General features: G+C 37.4%; 1 protein-coding gene and 4 non-coding genes across 10 annotated transcripts in view; 4 read left to right on the top strand and 1 right to left on the bottom strand.

Moving 5' to 3' along the window:
• LOC129355730 (contactin-associated protein-like 4) overlaps positions 1-19929 on the bottom strand; it is a 164629-nt gene that overhangs the window by 53519 nt on the left and 91181 nt on the right. For all 6 annotated transcript variants that reach the window (XM_055025333.1, XM_055025331.1, XM_055025330.1 and 3 more), the window contains 9 exons: positions 19271-19474; positions 12287-12462; positions 12088-12219; positions 9500-9767; positions 8722-8871; positions 6114-6285; positions 1724-1830; positions 992-1111; positions 254-454 (listed from right to left, as the gene is read on the bottom strand). In XM_055025333.1, the coding sequence (XP_054881308.1) occupies positions 254-454; positions 992-1111; positions 1724-1830; positions 6114-6285; positions 8722-8871; positions 9500-9767; positions 12088-12219; positions 12287-12462; positions 19271-19474 (1530 nt within the window). The remainder of the gene's footprint in view (positions 1-253; positions 455-991; positions 1112-1723; positions 1831-6113; positions 6286-8721; positions 8872-9499; positions 9768-12087; positions 12220-12286; positions 12463-19270; positions 19475-19929) is intronic.
• trnal-uaa (transfer RNA leucine (anticodon UAA)) lies at positions 4635-4717 on the top strand. The gene has a single exon. It is a non-coding gene; the product is annotated as a tRNA-Leu (tRNA).
• Positions 5313-5395, top strand: trnal-uaa (transfer RNA leucine (anticodon UAA)). The gene has a single exon. It is a non-coding gene; the product is annotated as a tRNA-Leu (tRNA).
• trnal-uaa (transfer RNA leucine (anticodon UAA)) lies at positions 5608-5690 on the top strand. Its single transcript has one exon. It is a non-coding gene; the product is annotated as a tRNA-Leu (tRNA).
• Positions 7535-7617, top strand: trnal-uaa (transfer RNA leucine (anticodon UAA)). Its single transcript has one exon. It is a non-coding gene; the product is annotated as a tRNA-Leu (tRNA).

Consider the following 19929-nt stretch of genomic DNA (forward strand, 5'->3'; position numbering starts at 1 on the left):
TTTAGATTCATGCTCTTATTTTGAAACTTGCAGGAACAGCATAAATATATAAACATTAAATACAATATTTAAGGGTGTATTAAAATATGTAAACTGAAATGTCAAGAGTTAAATTTGCGCTTGAGAATTGTAGTTTTTCCTTGGCCGACATAAGCTAAATCGAAATTAGTGCTTTAGCATTAGCTTCTTCTAAATACAGTGTTAGCATAACTAACCTTTTAATGCCAATCATAATTAATTACATCAAATCTACCTTGTGTGTTGAGTAGGCGGGACTTCCTGCACTGATAGGACAGTTCCTGTTGGCAATGCTCTGATTGGTGGATGATGGCAAGTAGTTGTTCCTCTTCAGACATGTAGTCAAAGTGAACCAAATGCTGGTTTTTGCCCGGAGAGGGTCGAACTTTGGTCAGCTCTGTGTTGTTGTGCTGGACCACCATCCAGGTGTTCTCATCTGGGGACGATAAGGTGATGAATATTAATGATTATATCTGAAAGAAACATAACAGCGTAAAACTTATGTCCAACAGAAGTAGAAGAAGTCAGAAATATATAAACAATGAAGTGACCTCGTCACAGACAAATGTGGAGGAAGAAAAACTTCCTGCTTTGAAAATCATTTTGTTTCAGAACATTAACTCTGTGCTTCTGAAGAGTTGAAATAAAAGTAGTTTATAACTTTGTCCATTAAAATTGCATAAAATAACTATTTATCTAAAAATGTGTCAAATAAATGTTGACTCTATTAAACATGTCAGTGAAATAACATCGTATTAAACATGTTCTGGGACAAATCAAAGACAATCAAAGCAATTAAAAATGTACGAGGAGATGAAAAATATCCAACATACAACACCAATCTGTTTATACAACCAATAAACAAACAGGACAGATGTGGTTATGTAGAATAAAAGCTGATGATGATCAGCTGTAATTATGAAACCCTGTAAAACATTAATGAGGAATGATGGACTGAGAGTGTGTGTGTCACCTGTCATGTTGCAGTAGACCAGCTGCGGTTTGATGGGTCCGCTGCCGTCCACGTCGATGTAAAAATATCCCGACGTGTTGCTGCTGTGTTTGTACGCTTCACAGGACTCTTCATATGCCGCTGGGAGGAAAAATAATGAGAACATCGTCAGAATGCTGGAAAAGGACAAGGAAAACCGCTAAACCTGGGGGTGACTTCATATGTAGAGATCACAGCAAGAAAAATAATCTGAGGTTTTAAGTCTGAGGAATATCAGCAAAACAATTCAGTTTATAAAATACTTTTATTCAACACATACAATGAAGAGTTAGAAAAGGTTTTTCACTGAAACGCAATAAATTTCATTCTTTGAATTTGTGTGTTTCTAGTACGCCCATTAATATGATGAACAATTTACATTTGGTCATGAGAAGCAGCTTCTCTCTGCCATTTCTGTTTTGGACACTGGGAAAGACTATAGTTGTGTTCAAGTTGTGTTATATGGAAATAGCTTACAAGTGAAGCTAATCAAGGCTAAATTAGCTTCTCAATGCTAATCATGTAGCAGCAGCACAGACACTAATATTAGCTTTTGCAGCTCCAGAAGCACCAGAATGGCACTTTGAAGCAATCTGGGATGAAATAACATAAATAACAGATAAAAATGATAAATAACAATAAATGACTTTTTGTCGTCTGGAGCCTGTGTGTCTTACGGGTCACGTGATGATATGTGGGCATCATGTGACTCACAGCTGTGGCAGGTGGCGCCGCTGTAGCCGCTGTCGGAGCAGTTACAGTGGAAGACGGTCCAGGTCTGACTGCAGAGGCCGCCATGTTCACAGTGACTGGGAGAGCACCTAAAACAGAAGAAAATTATCTTTTTACCGACCCTGTTCAGAAATTCTCATTAACTCTAAAATATTATGTGGAGCAAAGTGCATTTAAATCATCCAAAAGTGATGAACAGATAGAATTATGACAGCAAAATACAAGAAGATGCAGAAAAGACGCTATAAAGCAACTTAAACATAAAGTTATTGTTTCAAAGTCTCTTTCTCTCTCATATAAAACTTGCATTTATAAGCAAAAAAATAAAGGCTCATTTATTTTTCCTAAAAATGGAGATAAAGGGAAGAAGATAGTGTGAAAAAAGTAGAGGCTCAAGAACTGAGCCCTGTGGGACGCCGCATGGAAGAGAAACAGATGAAGATGTCCTTGGTGTCAAACAGTCGGTATCTCAAATATCTATAAAACGCTCATCACAGCATCAGTCTCCTAATCCACTAATCCACCGATAGCTCAGCGACTTTTATTATTTTTGTGAACTTTGAAAATGTTTATCGCACTTTGCTTCCCCTAAAAGATTTTTTAATAAATACATTTTAAAACGCTAATTTACTTGGCTGTTTTGTAAACTTTTAGTTGAATAAAATTTGACATCAGTTTGACTTCCCTCATTAGATAGACCTTTACTCTTATTTTATGAAGACAGCATACGCATCATTCGTGTCCAAAAAATAGTAAAATACCACATTTAAAGTTCAGTTGCAGCAACAAAATAATTAGAAATTTCTCCGTTTCATGTGCAAATGTGACTGATTAGAGTAAATTGTCTCAGAGAGCTAAAGAAAGTCTCAAGAAACGCAAAGCTTCAGAGCGTAAAAGACAGTTAGAACAAGTCAAACAAATGGGCTCAATGGAAACTTCTAGCGTTCAAATGTTTGATCAAGAGGGCTGACAAGCTTTCAACATCACAGACAGAAAATCATGGCAAAGAACAGAGGCATTTTGCTGCTTTGTAGCTAAAGAAACTACCTTCAAACTGAGTCCATCATCACTGAAAACACAACACATGCACTGAAAGTTTAGTAACGACAGAAGGAAAAATGTTCTAATGATGAAAGCCGTAGCTTTATGTTTTGAGGTAAGTAAAGAGGATAAAAAGGGCACAAATAGGTGTAAAAAAAACTGCAATTTTTGGCAGTTTCTTTTTCCTCTGTTACTGCTTTTTGAAAGCAGATAGATGTGCTGGTGCTTTAAGTGCGATTCGAAGGAAGTTTTCCCACCTGATAGTCAGGTAGACTCGATTCAAGTGAGGTTCAAAAATCTAATATTTGCTATATTTTCAGCAGCTGTGGTTCTCTTTCACACTGCAACCAAACCTGACATGCAAATTAATCAAATAATCAGCAAAATAGTTTCATCTACTAAAATTACTCTGTTGCAGACACAACTACAAATGAATTGAAGGATTGGACAATATGGTGGGAAATTTTAACGCAATTTAAGTATTTCATATGAGTCAATAACTATTGATTAGTTTTTTGGTATGACAGTTACAATTTTATCACACACATTATCAGCAACTTCTGAAATGTTGAAGTAACTTCTGGTTCATGATGGTATCAGCTGATGAATTAAAGCTAAGGGCGTTTTTTCACCTGCTAGTCTAGTAGATTCTATCCGATTGGAGACCAGAATTGCAACACTTCTGTCAAATGAACCAAACGTGTTAAAAAAAACTTGTTCCCTTCCTCACCTGTGGTGACGCTGCACCAAGAATTACTGAATTAAATAACATGGAAACCTCTGAAGAAGACACTGAACACAACTGGAGTTTGACACCCCTGCTTTGAAGTCAGAAAAAACTAGAAGTGAGACCAGCTGGTATCATCAGGGTGACTGACTGCCGCTTGACTCAACTACATGTGTTATGCACATTGTGACAAGTTTGTGTATAAGCTGTGATTTCGTTAAAGATAGTAGATGTAGCAGATGAAGAGTCCTATCTCTGTAGAGACAGGAAGCCTGACAGGAAGTACCTAGGCTTAATTTTCATAAAGAAAGAGCGAGTGCAGAACACACTACAGTTAAAATACAGTAAAATTACTTTCTAATAATTTCGACCAATCTCTTTAAAATTAAATAAAAAATTTTACGTTTTCAGGTTTCCCAAACAATTCATGAAAGACACCAAGCAAAGCATTTCTGTCAGAGGTTTTGCAATAAGAGCAGAGCTGCTGATTCAGTTCCTGTCATCAGACTGATCGCTCTGATCAATTAAACGCGTGGCTGCTCCTGTGTGTTGCTTATTGTGGGGGTTGCTTTGCCCTTTAGGCTGGACACAGACACGCAAACACAGATGTAATAGTTTGATCTGAGGTCAGACAAGCGTACGGAAGGTGGGTCCGCAACTCAATTTTCCTCATAACTTCATCTCTCATGGACCCTGAATTTAATCAGAGTGGGAGTGTGGAGAGCAGTGATTTTATTTCTCTTTTTCTGTTTCAGTGAGCAGTCAGATCTGTGTGTGGGAGCTGAACGTCACAGCGGTGACATTCTTGTAGTTTTGTTTCTCAACTTTATGGCCTTTCAGGCTCCAGAACAAAAGATTTAAGGTCAAAGCAATTCAGATAATCCAGAGCAAAAAAGGTGCTCAGCTATTGTATCTGACACGGTCAGGGTGAGGACATGACCAAAAAAGTCTGGATGAAAGTTGACAAACTGTAGCAGCTCCCCAGCATTTGAATTAAACAGCCGGTCTCGACATTTTATAGGGCCTGGCTACTTTAACATACATAGACAACCTGCAACAGTCTTAAATGATAAAATTCACCTTAGATAGTTTAATTTAAATAAGCTACATGAATAATACACAGCAACCAGGATGGCCGAGTGGTTAAGGCGTTGGACTTAAGATCCAATGGACGTGTGTCCTCGTGGGTTCAAACCCCACTCCTGGTATTACTCTTTGACTGACAACTAGTTCCTCCTGTACAGGCAATAGAGACCAAGAGGTGAAATATAGTACCAATCTATGTAGCAAACTTGAGTAAAACCAAATCACCTTACAACTCAAACAGCTTTCTTGTCATGTGTTTGGTTTGCTATCGCTTTAAAGGTATGAATAATGTTTCCATAAACAAGGTGGCTGAGAGATTATTCCTAACAATAACAAGATAAAAAAACTTTGACAATCAACTGTGCTACAGTAATTTAACCTGTAAAAAACAAAAACAATTCATTTTTGTTTGATTTTGTTAACGTGGGAGTGCATGGGGAGGGACAGGCTGATCTATGTTCACCTCTAGAAACTTTACTTTTAAAATGTTATGAATGGTATCGGCACAAACGCAACATTTGACACAAATTTTGTTCAATTTGAAGAAGGTGAGTTGGCCAGCTTCACTCAAGTGAGGGGTAACTCCTAAAAATGTTACTTTAATGATAAATTATTATGTTCATTCAATGTTCTCCAATTTTGTTGAAGATTTTCAGGAGCTCTAAAATTGTATAGTTTTTTGTGTCAGGTTACAATGTAGCTTTGCATCATCAGAGCACCAGGATGGCCGAGTGGTTAAGGCGTTGGACTTAAGATCCAATGGACGCATGTCCTCGTGGGTTCAAACCCCACTCCTGGTAAACTCCTGCTGGAAATCCTCACCACTTGTCTCCTGAAAAGTGTTGTACTAGAAGTAAGCAGACCATATGGATCTCTTATCGTTATCTGTCAGTGGAACTAGTACCGCTTCATCACTTTAAAATACCTCTATGAAAACATACTTATTCTTGTCTTATGTCTAGCGTTCTATAATACTTGCATGAGAAACTAAGACTTTGCATTTTTGCAACAAACCAGGATGGCCGAGTGGTTAAGGCGTTGGACTTAAGATCCAATGGACAAGTGTCCTCGTGGGTTCAAACCCCACTCCTGGTATCTTCTTTAAGGGATGAACTATATTTCATTCTTCCCAGTTGAAACAAGACTGAATTTGAGCAAAAACATTTTAGACACTTATGATGGACCAACTTCTTAAATTACATTAGAATTAGGGCTGGACAATATGGTGGGAATCATTTTTCATTTGAGTCGACATCGATAATTATTGATTAGTTTTAAAATGGTGGCGTGACCTTCGCTGTTTTATCCAGTTTTCTTTCCTCCCCTTTGTTTTATGTTTTAAGCAGTTCGGAGGCAGAAATAGTACATTAACTCTGTACCAAGTATAAAAACTCCCAGAATCCATAACCATATTTGCCAGAAAATCAGTGCAGCAAACTCAGATTTGTGTTTATTGAAACCATCTGGAAAACCCCGTTCTAACTGCAGACCGACTGGAAGCATTCTGGAGGCTCTGACCTGTCGATGATGCCGCACATGTCGATCTGGAGTTGGCTGTAGTTTCCCAGAAGCCTTTGGTGCACCATGAGGAGGTCGACTGGCTGGTTGTCCAGAGCAAGGAGACGCATGCAGCCCTGGAAAGTGTCGTGAGGGTTTTTACATTCCTGATTATAATCGTCAGCAGGACAACCTTGAAAAAGCAGCAGAGAGGAGATTAAAACACAGCAGCAAAGATTATTAAACTTAATGAGAATAAATACCATGTAAAATACCATATAAAATATGAAATTAAATTGACATACATGCTCTAAGTTAAAGGAACCCTCTGATTTGTAGTGAGTTGGTTCTTATTATGTTGAAGTCGATACCACTCTAACAAGAGGAACTATTTTTTCCTACCATCAAATTTGGAGAAGGAGATACTGTTTAAACTTGTGAATATGCATGTGCAAGATGATGAAGAGCCCAAAGGCAGATATAAGAATATGTCTAGAATAGAATCTTGCTTAGTGGGCGAAAACAGGCCGGCCATTTAGGCGGTGAAAAATGAAACAATAGGAGAACAGAGCGAACAAAAGGGTGGAATAGGATAAAAGGACAAGGAGAAATAAAATTGGCTTAAAATTAAGAAAAGGAAGATTAAGAGGGAGAAAAATTAGGTAAACCCTTAACTTTAATAACTGTAAAAAGGCTACCAGTGGAAGCCTTTTTATATTTCCTGTAATATATTTTATCTGCTATGGGAAAAGAGCAGTCAGTTCTGGAGCCCAAACTTTTGGGCCAAAGACATAAAGTCAAAAGCACTGATATCCAATCCGACCCAGACTTAATATCACAATTTTTTTTTCTACAAAACATTACCTATTACATTTCCTTGAACAAGTTGGAATAAGTTTATGACCAATTTTTTTTTTTTTTTACACATAGTCATTCTGAGATAACGACATTTTAGACTGGTCAATTAGCTTAATTAAACCTTAATTAAGCTACTGCTGACCATTTACACTCAGAAGCAACCATACATCTTTGAAAAGCATTAGGAGAGCCTCCTGCACAATCAACAATAACGCAGCAAGTGAATAGTAAGGCAACAACAAAACACTTGTCATTTCCAGCAGCCATTGTACAGCGCACACAGCGGTACAACCACCTGCTCAGCTTCTGTTGCTTAGCAACAGGGCTGTGTAATGGGGCCCACAGGTTGTTACTCAACAATCAGGAGGTTTTTGACATGTTTTTCATACACCAAAAAAAAAAACGTTTGGGTATCACTGAATGGATGTGGATCTATTTACTCTACATGGTTTTTACATGACAAATACTGTAAAAAAAGTTAAATGTCTAAATATGCATCAACCACCAGAGCAAACGGGCTAAATTTGTCATCAGTTGCGGTTGGGAGCCAAACCAAATCTACCTGAGAGTCAGGAAGTACAGCCACCAGGATGGCCGAGTGGTTAAGGCGTTGGACTTAAGATCCAATGGACAAATGTCCTCGTGGGTTCGAACCCCATTCCTGGTAAGCATCACCAGGAATAATGGTGTCCAACTCCAGCTTTAATTGCTCCCTGACTAACAAGGCATGAAAATTGTGGTAGCATAAGTGCTGTAATTTAACTTAGTGATGTGTTTTATTCTAAAGGTCTGTTTGGGCATGTAGCAGGAAGTCAGCCATCTTGTTTAACTTTCAGTATCAAGCTCATCCATCCATCTGCATCATCACCACCGTCTGTAAGTTCTGATTAATATTTAGGAGTAAAAGTTTTAATTCAGACTTTTGTGAGAATGTTTATTGTTCACGTTTGTTGTGATGAAGCCTGTGGGTTCATATTGGATACAGATTAGCCTTTGGTAATGATGCTAAGCTAGTTCTAGCTTTTGTTTTTCTTTTTTAAAGATTTACTCCTGGAGTATTGTGTTAAACAATGAACAATTTGTTTAAATTAAAAGCAACAAATCATTTTGAAATATAGTAAAATATTGTTTGTAATTGATTCAGCAGTGTGTTCATCCATTCTCTTTACAGCATATTATTAAATGTTTTAAGTTCATTGGCAGCTTAATGTGTTTCGTCTCAAAGGAAATACTTCAAAATGTACAAAAAACGAAAAGGAAAAAATAAGTATGATTACAATTTGACAGACAAAAGAATATGCTAATACTTAACATTTTAAGTCAGATGTAAAAAACTTTTTTCAAAAGCTTAATAAAACACATAGAGGACAAATGAAAACAGTACAAATTGTTAATTATGTTTTCTTTTATTTAACATATGTAAGAAGATGCGCATCACATTTCAGGAAAATGTAGATTATTTAACTTGCTATATTTATATCTGTGTTGATAACCATCTCTGCTATAATAATTTAGAAAGGAAAAACTAAAACATTTCTTATTTGGTAACTTTTCCTTTGCTGTAGCGTCTTCTTTATTTTTATCTTTGTATGTGAATATGAATGTTTCCATTTGTGTTTTACTTACCTGAATACAATCTAATGGTGAACTCAATTCTACTCTGTTGTAAGGAACATCAGAAATATGAGCCTGAATTTGTTAAGAGTGAAATATAAACAGCAGCAGGATTCCGGTTTGGGTTTGGTCGGTTGCCGCAGTGTTTCACATTTACCTCCAAAGAAGATCTTGTTCGACACCGAGACAGGAAACGAGGGGGAAGCGTGAGCAACGCCAGTTTCCTGTTTGTCCACAGAGACGGTGAGGCGGCCGGGCTTGGAGGTCAGATCCACCGAATGCCACTGACCATCATTCAACCCAGATCCTAGGGAAAATACGCAAGGTTTAAATGGAAGAACACAAAACCTCACCCCAGATTAAACCCCCCTAGTTTATCCTGCAAATATCGGAGAAATAAGACAAAACTAACTTTTCAGCAAAAAATTAGCTTGATTTAAGTAAATAATTCCTTAATATTGATGAAAATGTACTTTATTGATTCGCAGATTATTTTTGAGAAAAGATCTGCCAGTGAAACGAGCACATTTTCATCAAATTTACTGAATTATTCAGAAAGAATTATTATTCTCTCTTAATGAGAAATTACTTGTAAGTTAGTTTTCTGTTATTTCAAATGAACCAAGACATTTTCACTAGTTTTTGCAGTTTATGTGTAAAAAGTGAAATTTGCAGGTCATTCATTAAGTTTTCCACAACTTAGCAGAACTTGCTAATAAAAAGAGTCTTGATTCACTTTTTGAAAGGAAAGCGAGTCCTGACTTTAGAGTATCTTCCTGACAGCTGCCTGAATTTTACTTTTTTAAAACTGAGATATTAAGTGATATTTTGTGTTTTTACAGTGCAGTCCAATGGCCTGAGAGGAGGAAACACATGGACGTTTGCAGCTGTAAAGTGACAAAATGTGAAAAAGTTGCTGAATCCTGCAGACTGACCGGCGCTGAGCTCCAGCAGCGCTCTGCCTCCTCTCTGGATCTGCAGGCGAAGACTCGCCTCTGCCAGGTACAGCCACACCTCGCCTCCTTGCCTGGGGAGGTCAAAGGTGAGCAGAAGCCCGGCCTTGTTCCACGTCCTGAACTGAAACCCTACGGACATCCCTGATGACGCGGATGGCATCGTCCACGGCACCCAGAGGAAGCTGTGGGGTCCCGGGAACGTCGCGGCAACGTCAACTGGCTCGGCACAAGAAAAGGTCACGTTGCCCTGACAATAAAGAATAAAAACTGATTACTAAAGGATAAAACAACAGAAAACATGAATACTAACAAGCTGCAGGGGGCGTGTCTCATCAGCGAGTCTCCTTGAGAACAGAAGCACAAACTGAAACGTCTCATTGGCGGCGGGGCGGAGTGTGTGGACTCGGCTGTCGCTTCATTGCAGTCCATTGTTCTGAGGCATAATGACACAGCAGCCGCCGCTAAAGCTGCAGCGGTAATATATTACTGCGCCGGCGTTCTGCTGGGAATATCACCCGGCTATCTTTATAATGCTCTGGAAACAGAGATGACATCTAAAAGCCCTTTGTAGAGCTGTTAAAAGTGATATATGGACGCGTGTGCTGCAGAATGCATCATCACGGCAAAATATAAAGTAAAAATTGGACCATAAAAATCCGGCGATGCTCCTCACCCCACACTAAAACTGCAGAACGGCATGCACTTCTGCATGCTAGGACTTATGAGGGTTCTGCATTAGAGGCGTGTTTTAAATTAGGCAGTAACTGAGTTAACACACCATCACTGAGAGAGCAACAGATTCTGTCAGGACTAATGCTGTTCTGCACTTTGAAAGGAAAAGCAGCTCACACTTACTGCTGCTGCTGCTCCTTGTTTTTCTAACATTGACACAGAAAGTTTGAACCAGCTAACAGCTGCACTGTAAAACATTTGATGGTGGTTTAACTTGAAAGTGAAAGTAATGTCTTGGAAATGCACGTAAAGTCAACAGGAAAATTCTGATATTAACTCAGAAATTAGTTAATAAAGTTGATTTAACTATGAGACGAGTTGTTTTTTTAAGTTCTGGTAGCTCATGTCCACTGGAATGGACATGGTACATTTCTGGGTTTGAACTAATAAACTTGAATGATTCTTGCTTGTACCTGCGTTTTCATCACAAATGTGTGCAAAACTTTGTCTACATTCCACTAATGTTGAAAAATCCCAATCTCGCAATTGTAATGTTTCCATAAAATAAGAAATTAGACGTTAATAAGTTTGTTCAAGTCACTAAAAATCATGTTGTTACATCATCCTCCTACCACTTCCTGTTTCTTCTTCCGTCTTTTTGGCCAATAGTAACATCCGGTTTTTGATCATGTGACTTGTGTGATATGAAGAAAGTGTTTCCATTGCTGTTTTGCAAAATATACTAATTTGGCTACAGTCCAGAAACTACCTCATTGCCGCGCCAACTTAAAAATCTTAATTTGTTCAGCTCTTGGAGATTTGAAAAAGTTAATCCAACTTACTGCGGTGAGTCTTTTGAAAGGACAAACATTTAAGTTCAAAATCTGAAGTGAGATGCAGCTCAAATGTTTAACAGAGCGCAGTTGTTCCTGAAAATATCTGGAAATCCGTTGATGTCGAGTTTTTTTTAAACTGAGAACAAGTGAAGGAATACAGAGACCTCGTTTCATGCGCTGACTGTGAAGAGTCATTTTCAGCCTGTATTATTTATTTTCAGAAGGTTCGGCTGCTGCGATTGATTCTTTCTTCCTTCACTGTCTGATATGAAAGCTCAGCGCTGAGGGAGTTGAGGAGATGAACATCAAAGCTGCCTCTGCAGATGGTTTATATGTGATGTGTCCGCCTCACAACAGATGATCTGGATAAACCACTGCAAAAACAAAATCTTATCAAGTCATTTTTGTCTAAATTCAAGTGCAAATATCTTAGTGCACTTGAAATAAGACAAAACTAACTTACAAGTAGGGTTGTTGTAAATTATTAATTTAGGACCGAATGTAAAACTTGTACATTATGCTAGTAGCACTTAGCTTTTGTCAACAACTCATCAGCGTTGCGCAACACAAATAATCACAGAGTTGGAACATGGCGTTCTAAATAATAAAAGATATTTTAAGCTTCAAGGCAGGTCATTTTCCTTGAGGAATTTTAATAATTGAGGTACTTGAATCATTCAAGGAATCGTTACAGCTCTACTTGCAAGAAATAAGAGCTTGTTTTAAGTCAATATTTCCTTAATATTGATAAAAAGTACTTGTTGCACTGGCAGATTATTTCACCAAATATTCGTGGTATTATTTTGTGTTATTTGCAGTGAAGTTGTCAGCAAATTTGACTAACTTTGTAACACTCAGCAAATACTTAATGGAGTATTTTTTTTTAATGTTGTGACAGTAGGGTTAATAAATCTTCAAGATTTTTGGTTTAAGCAAAAAGGTAAAATAAACACAGAACAAACATGAACAAGATCCTCTGCAGCAGCGACTGGACTTGATATGTAACCTTCAGTTTCATTGTTTGTTTGTTTTAAATAAATAAATGTAGACTTTACTTACCTTGATGCTAACCTGCTGGTCATTGTTTTTAGCTAGTTCTGTTACGTTAACACCGTTGTACATCAGGTTTTCCAGGCAGCCTAGAAAGTTTTTCCTGGCGGCGCCTGGATTCTGCGACGCTCCTACAATCAGCTGAACATAATGTGGATTAAATGAGTTTAAATCAGGTTCATGTGGATGTTTCCTGGCTCTTACACACCAGTTTAACGTCCCAGAGGCTGAATTCTTCAGCGGTTTGGACCGTTTGCGTGTGTTTGTCCACAGTGAGGTTGAGTTGGGAGTTTCTCTGTCTCAGGATGACGAGGTGCCAGTGCTGGTCATCCAGCAGGCTGCCGAGGGACGTCAGCCGACGGGGCTCAGAGGACGAAGAGGTGACTGGAAAAAACAGAGCACATATGTTTGTTTTTTTTAGGTTTTCATCCAGGTTTGTTGTTTAGATGTGTAGTTTTTATCCTCTGTTCCTTTTACGTATGTTTGACCTGACGGCTGGCTGCTCCGTTGCCTGACCTCCATGTTTATTTTCATCCTCATTATTTGATCTGTTTATCTGCTGCTTTCTGACAATCTGACCTGAAGTCAGAGCAACAGAAAAATCCTTTAAGGGAAATTAAAAAACCTCTTCTTTTCTCCGCTTATAGCAGGGAGGGTCAGTGCAAGGCCGTCTCATTAGAAGCCCTTAAGTACATCTGCATACTTGTCTGGAACCCGTGAATAGAAAGGAACATGGTGAGACATCATTAATGATGAATGAGAAGCAGCCGGTCCTAATAAGTGCATCTCCACTTGGGACGTGAGAGAAAACTTTGCGGTTCTGCTGAGAGAAGAAACTGGTGAGAAGGCGCATTAAAAATGCATAGTGCATTCTTCTGGGGGGAGGCAATGCCAACATCAGAGATGGAGAAGACAGAGAGAGAAAGAGACGAGTCGGCAGCTCGAAGGATGACGGACAAATGTACCTTTGATATTTGAGCTCATTCCAGGAGAGGATAGATTTTCCTCAGAAAAACAACTTCATCCAGACAGAGAAAGTTATGATTTTCACCTCATGATAGAGAGGAACGTCTGTACTGTCAGTGCAGCTATTGTGATGATTTATTTGATTTCGGTGCGGATGAGCAGAAAGAGACAAAAGCAATCAATATGAGAGGAAAGACAAAACAAATTGGATATCTTCTCTGGCATTGATTAATAGGACAATTAATATGCTGCAGGTTGTAAAGAGGGAGACCTCAGTGGATGGATGTTTCATCAAATAAATGATGTGATTACTTCATAAGTGGAGGAAAAGACAGAGATCAAGCTCACATATTAAATGTTCAAACTGAGAAAATTTCCCTAATGATAACACTGATTATGAATGCTGGGAGCTTTTTCAGATGTCAAAATTCAGCAGATTTAACTCATTTTGAAAAGTCCTGATTGGTGAAGCAGAAAATCAACCAAACTATAGTAATTCAGTGGAATCTTCAACTCAAATGAGCCATATGTAAACAGGATTATAACACTTACATGCAGAGTTATGCAAGAACAAATAAAAATCAAATAAATCTGTTCTAATGCTTCTGAAAACCGGTTATGTTCTGTTCAGTGCATATCGTAGTTTTAGGTCTGGCCCATTTGTTTGTTTTAACCGGATGCAAAATCTGTGGATGAAGCTAAAAATTAGGGTGATGGCAAAGAGGTGTTCAGTAACAAGGATTTAGAGTTTATCATCAAACATAAAGTATATAAATAAACACTTTTAAATCACACAATATACATATTTGTTTAAGTTGACAGTCTGTTCACATAAATTTTTAACTCTTGGCCAAAATTGGAATCGGTGTGCCCCGATTCAATCACTGCAGAGTGATTCATCAATCACTCTGTAGAAGAACTGATTGTCATTAACACAACAAAATATACATTTAACATTTATTGAAGAAGTACTTTGATATGTTCTGAGTATGTCTACATATTCGACAGAACCAGGGTTTCTGTAGATTTTACAAGATCAAGTTTAAGACATTTTATAAAAATTATAAAAGATATTAGTCCTGTATCATGACAAAAAAAAAATCCCCACTAAATAAACAGACAGAAACTGACAATGTTTCTTTTTGCTTGTGTCTTAAGAAATACCTTGTGTGTTTTTAGGAATGTTTGTAAAGGATTCTCATAGTCATATCTGGTGTGGATTCTGCTATGGTGGAGACTAACTGGGATCCTTAAACAAACAAAAACATATGTAATTGAGGCTTTTAGATGAAAACGAACAATGAAAATCATTTTAATTAATAAAGATGTTATTTTTTGAAATGCCTTTATTTCCTGACAAAGTCCTTCAGAAAGCGCAGGACTCAAGATCATTCCTGTCTTCCTTTGAAAACTCAATGCTGGATTAAGTGAAAGTATAAATGCTTTTCAGATTGAATGGTGATCTGAAGGACATTAGGATTGACTGCGCTGTTTGTTTTATCATTCTGCGCCTGACCTCCAGGGAAAATCGCTTCATCGTATCTCTTCTGCCTTCCTATTAAAACGCCTCTAAATCTGATCGCTCTTATTGGGAAAACCGCTTGGTGTTACATCGTTTCACCGGCTGACTCTCGTAAAGCTCAACCTCCGTCAAAGACGGCCTGTAACGATTCAATTCAGATCACATAACGCGAGGCTTGCAGCTGGATCTGTTTCTTTTTATTCCCCGATAGAAGGGACTCACGTCTTTTTTACAAAAGAAGAATCAGATTTGGCTTGACAAGGCTGAGTAATAATAATTACAATATATGTCCTAAAGCTCAAAACGAACAAATGAACCAAAAATTTAGTTTACGAGGGAGATAACTTCAGATGACAGACAAGCTCTGCGAGGTATTTGCTTGTGCTCCAAATGAATCAGCTCTGAAGTTTCTAATTGCAGCTCTTGGTGCCGCCGTTATTCAGCATCATGTTGGCAGTTTCTGGGCTGTTGCTCAGTGTTGCCTCATAAAGTGAGGAGCGAGATCTGAAGTGAACGGTGGGAGGAGAAAAGAGGCCTGGATGTGCTGGCGCTGCAGAGAACAGCAGGCATGAACTCAGGGTCAGCAGACGACCTGAATTATGAGCAAAACGGTAAAACAGGCCATAAATAAAGCAGGATATAAAGCAGAGAGCTGAAAAATATACAAAAAGCTTAAAGCTGCTTCTGAGAAGCAATGAGAGAAGAAAACCCAAGAAATAAGCATCGGAAAATAAAGTCACAATGTTACAAGAATAAAGTCGTACAATAGCAAATCAAAATAATATGAGAATAAATCTGTAATGACACAAGAAAACATCATAAAAATAGAAGAATAATGTTATATTGCGAGAAAAGTTATATTACGGGAATAACATCACACGATTATAGTTATAATGTTACAAGAAAAATGTAATGTGAGAAAAAAATGGTAAAAGAATTAGGTCAAATATTACAAAAATAAATAAATGTTTAAAGGAAAAAGTGATTATGAGAAAAAAGTCATAATATTGTGAGAAAAAAAAACAAGAATAAAAGTGGACTATCATAAGTTGAAATATTTCAAGAAAAAAGTCAAAATTGCGAGAAAATGAGAAAAGAGAATTAGATCCAAATATTAAAATAATAAAGTCACAAAATTAGATGAATAAAGTCGCATGATAGAAAGAAATATTATAAGATTTACGTCATAATATTACAAGAAAAATTAATTGTATTGTAAGAAAATAGTACGAGAATTAAGTCAAAATTTGATCCAAATTGAAAAATATTTTATTGATCTCAAAGGGAAATTAAATAAAATAATACAAGAAAAATGTCAGAACATTATGAGAACAATGTACAAGAATAAAGTCGATATTTTATTACGTTTATTTTCAATGTAAAGCTGAAAAAAGGAAAAAACAGCTTAAAATAAATCAGAGGAAAACTTTCCTCCATCCTGAACCATCTGTTTTAAATATTTAGATATGTGAAAAGAAATAATAAGCCTAAAATGTAACATCAGGAAACCATTTAAAAGAAGAAACACTCCAGAGTTTAATGTTTAATATGAGAGTTGACCTCTCAAAGTTTTGCTGCCAGATGAATATTTTTTAATTTCTGGACAAGGTAAAAAAGAGCCGACTGAATAAAAACCCACAAAAGACAAAATGTTCTTTTGTTCGTTGGATGGGCCAAAACTTGAACGTTTATTTTTCTGGTAATTATTTTCTAACTCTAATAGATGGATGTAGAAAAATCTATTTTTCATCCCAAGGCTGTGCAGTTCATCTTCCTAATTGGACAGTTTTCCAAGGTGATCTACTCGTTACAGAAACAGAGACTTTCCAAAAAAGTACTTGGGTCATTTTTTTTTAAAGGTGACACAGATGCAGGGGATGAAGGTTTGACAGAGAGCGCTCAAGGTGACATAAATTAGTTATTTCCACAATGTCAGAATCTTTGTTTAGAAACTTTTATGTCTTTTTAGATGCTCCACAGCGCTTGAAAATGTATAAAATTAAAAAAAATAAAAAAATGAAGAAACTGAGAAACCCTTGGAAGATGAAAATGAATGTTAATGCCAGTTGGAAACTGGTTTAAACTCAAAATGTCCGCCTCTCATACAAACAAACGGTGTTGTACAGACTACAAGCAGAGCAGAAAGTCTTGATGAGTCCAGACGTAACACATGGTGCCACGAACCAGAACCATCCATCATGGCAGCGACGAGACGGCGATGCAGCCGCCAAGAGAGAGCCGGGAATTAACCAATCAGAGGCCAGCATGTGAGCTGGCTGGCAGTAACTCTCTCTAAAAAATACATCACAGGATCTCATCCTGCTTTTTTCACGGACCTCTGTGACGATGAATCAAACAATAGATCTGCCTTTCATGGATAAACTGTTTTCTGCTGATGATTCAAAAGAGCACAAGCTGTTTTCTTTTCTTTTTTTACAGTTTCACTTTTGAAGTTTTCTTCTTTTATATACTTACATTTTAAAGGTTTTCAGCTTGTTTTATTTTGGTTTCTTATACAAACACAAACTGTATTTTTATAGCACATGCCTGAATCTATTTGATCTTAATCTGAACCTGAAAGTCCAGATTCTTCCTGGATCAGGTAAATATTCATTTACCTTTAGCAAGATTTTTTTCAGCATCTTGCTAAATTATTCATATAGCACTTCTTTAGCTACTATAACCTCAAACTTTAGAGTGAAATATTGGGTTTTATCTGGTTGTAGCGCATAAATGCTATTTTGTAAGAAAACTATGCAAACAAAAATCTGAAAAGTGTGGCTTGTAAGTCTTTTAGGATGTATATCCACTATCTTTACAGATGAGTTTTCTTTTATTTCAAGAAGACCAACCATTTCTTCATAACAAGAAGCGTTTAATTTTTCTAAATTTGCTAAATTAGAAAAAAAATCATTAAATTTTATGTGTTAGCTGTTTTATATTCTGTCGTGTTACCACTGAAAAGAATAAAATATGTGAAATACTTTATTTCTCATTAACAGAGAGATATTCTCACAGAAGTGCTTTCTTTAGTTGCTCCTGAATTAATGCTAAAATTTCACTTCAGGAAGTGTTTTAACTATCGGCATCCCTCAAAATCAACCTTGCTTATTGGCATGTTTTTTTTTTCTATTTTGCTTTTCTGTTATTATTGCATCCTTGCTTTCATAGCAAGGATCTTACCTGTCAACCAGATCAGTAAGTCAAAATTTATATTCCAAAACAGAACCACCTAAAGTTTACTTTTCATTCCACATCAGAATCTGTTTGGACCGTTTCTCTTTCCTGTTCTGGTTTGGTCCCACCACCTTTATTTCTGTAGGAACTGGCTCCACTCAAGGATGACCAGCGATGCCCTCTACTGGATGGTGGTCAAACTACAACATTGAAAGAAGCTCTTAAGTGGATGTTATTACATAATCAAATTAAACTCATTTCAATCTAATAAACTATTAATCAACAATCGTAAGTGGATTAATTGTTTTCATCCCCAGTTCTAACCCATCTCACTGTAGTCCTTGCTGGTCAAGTACTTTATATGGGCCATTATGTTTTAATTCTTAGTTATAAAATGTCTAATATGTTGGCATGATAGACAGAAAAAAGTGCTGAGCATGACAATCCCAAATTGCTGATTCTGTCTTTGTTTCTGTATGGGCAAACCCAACAACACACAGAGGAAATCTTTGTCAGGAGGAAAACTGCTTCATGTTCTCTGCCTTTATTCCCTCCTCTCTGTTTCTCTGGTTTCTTTTCAGGTGTTAACAACCTGATTACTTTCTGCTCAGATGGTCTGGCTGCTAATTGGATTCCTGTGGTGTCAAACCGACCAATCACCACAGAGAGCCGTCAGTCAAACGAGAACACCTGAAGAGCTCTGGCCGTCTCACTGCATTCTGTTTGTCTGAGCAGCTGATGCGTTGGTCGCTAATTAGCCACCAAGAATGTTAAAGTATATTCTGTTCCGACTGCATTTTTTTGCTTATTTTTGTCATAAATAGTCATGTATTTTCTGGACTATAAGTCACCACAGAGATAGTTGCATATGTCAAACAATTATTATGAAGAGGAAAAAACGTATATAAATTATACAGCAGTCAGACATACATAGTCTGGAAAGTACTGTAAAATATTTACAACATTCTTTAAATAATACTTTTTTTTTTTACTGTTTTTCTTTCATAAACTCTGCCATGTTTTTCAATTACTTTTATAAAATGTACATTCAAAATGTTATTTTCTTGGCTTCTTTTTCTGATTACCTGCCAGTCAAGCTAGCATAGCTAACATAGCAAGCAAGCATGAAATGAAAACGTTTCTGAGAAGAAAAAAGACAGAAGGACTGTTGAAAAAAGCCTAGCAATTCAAGAGACTCTAAAACTGGAAAGTATGAGGCAGCATTTATGCTAAAAGAAAGAAATAATTTAATAGTGGATAAAAGTATAAAAAAACACTCCAAAAGTTTATTTTTTTTTTTACATATTTTGCAGCATTATCTTTGGGTTTTTGTTAAGGGGGATCCCAGTCAGAAGCTAATGCTGTTTGCGGGTTTGTGACATAAAAAAGTTTGGTAATTGCTGACCTAAATAACAGATTAAAACAATAAATATCTTACCTGTTAAGCTTATATGTTAATTTATTCAATAATTGTGCAGCAAAAACAAATAAACCTTACATTCCCAGCACTAATATCAAGTGTTTCACCTCCTCTGAGCAGCAGCTGCAGCTTCCCCCTCTCCAGCTGCAGGCTGAGGCCTGACCCTTCCCGTCCTTCGGCGTGCAGCAGCGTCCCGGAGTTCCTCAGAGTTTTGAACTTCAGGGAGATGATCTGTTTCAACCCCTGCCTCGGCATCGGACCCGGCCGGTACATCAGGCTGCTGCCGCCGTCGAAGCCCATCACATCTGAGGCTGAAAATAAAAATAAGACAGAAGCATTTTCAGTTGTGATCCTCAGCCTTTACGCTTGCAGTGAGTTCAGCTTGTTACTGGGTTACAAATATGTTTTCTGTTTATCAAGCACTTTCTCTGCCGGAGTCCTCCGCCGGCTGGGGATTTAGACTGAGGCGAGATGAACGCTGTAGATGGGAAAGAATGGACTGCAGTTAAAAAGAGCACCTGCTGAGCTCAGCATCAGTTTTCTCTTCAGTTGTACAACTAATTTCCCTTTCTCTTTTTTAATGAAGTTGGCAAGTCTTTGACCTCACTTAGCTTGCAGTAATGTGCTTATTGCACTGTACAGTACATTTCCTGCTGATTACAGAGCAGCTCTGACCGCCCGACTCATCCTTTGTGTGGAGCTGAAAACGCTGTTTCCAGCTTCCTTTATGTACAACCGCACATGTTCATCTAGCTCCTAGACAATG

The sequence above is a fragment of the Poeciliopsis prolifica genome, unplaced genomic scaffold (assembly GCF_027474105.1).
Source record: "Poeciliopsis prolifica strain line A6 unplaced genomic scaffold, Auburn_PproV2 SCAFFOLD143, whole genome shotgun sequence".
Lineage (NCBI taxonomy): Eukaryota > Metazoa > Chordata > Actinopteri > Cyprinodontiformes > Poeciliidae > Poeciliopsis > Poeciliopsis prolifica.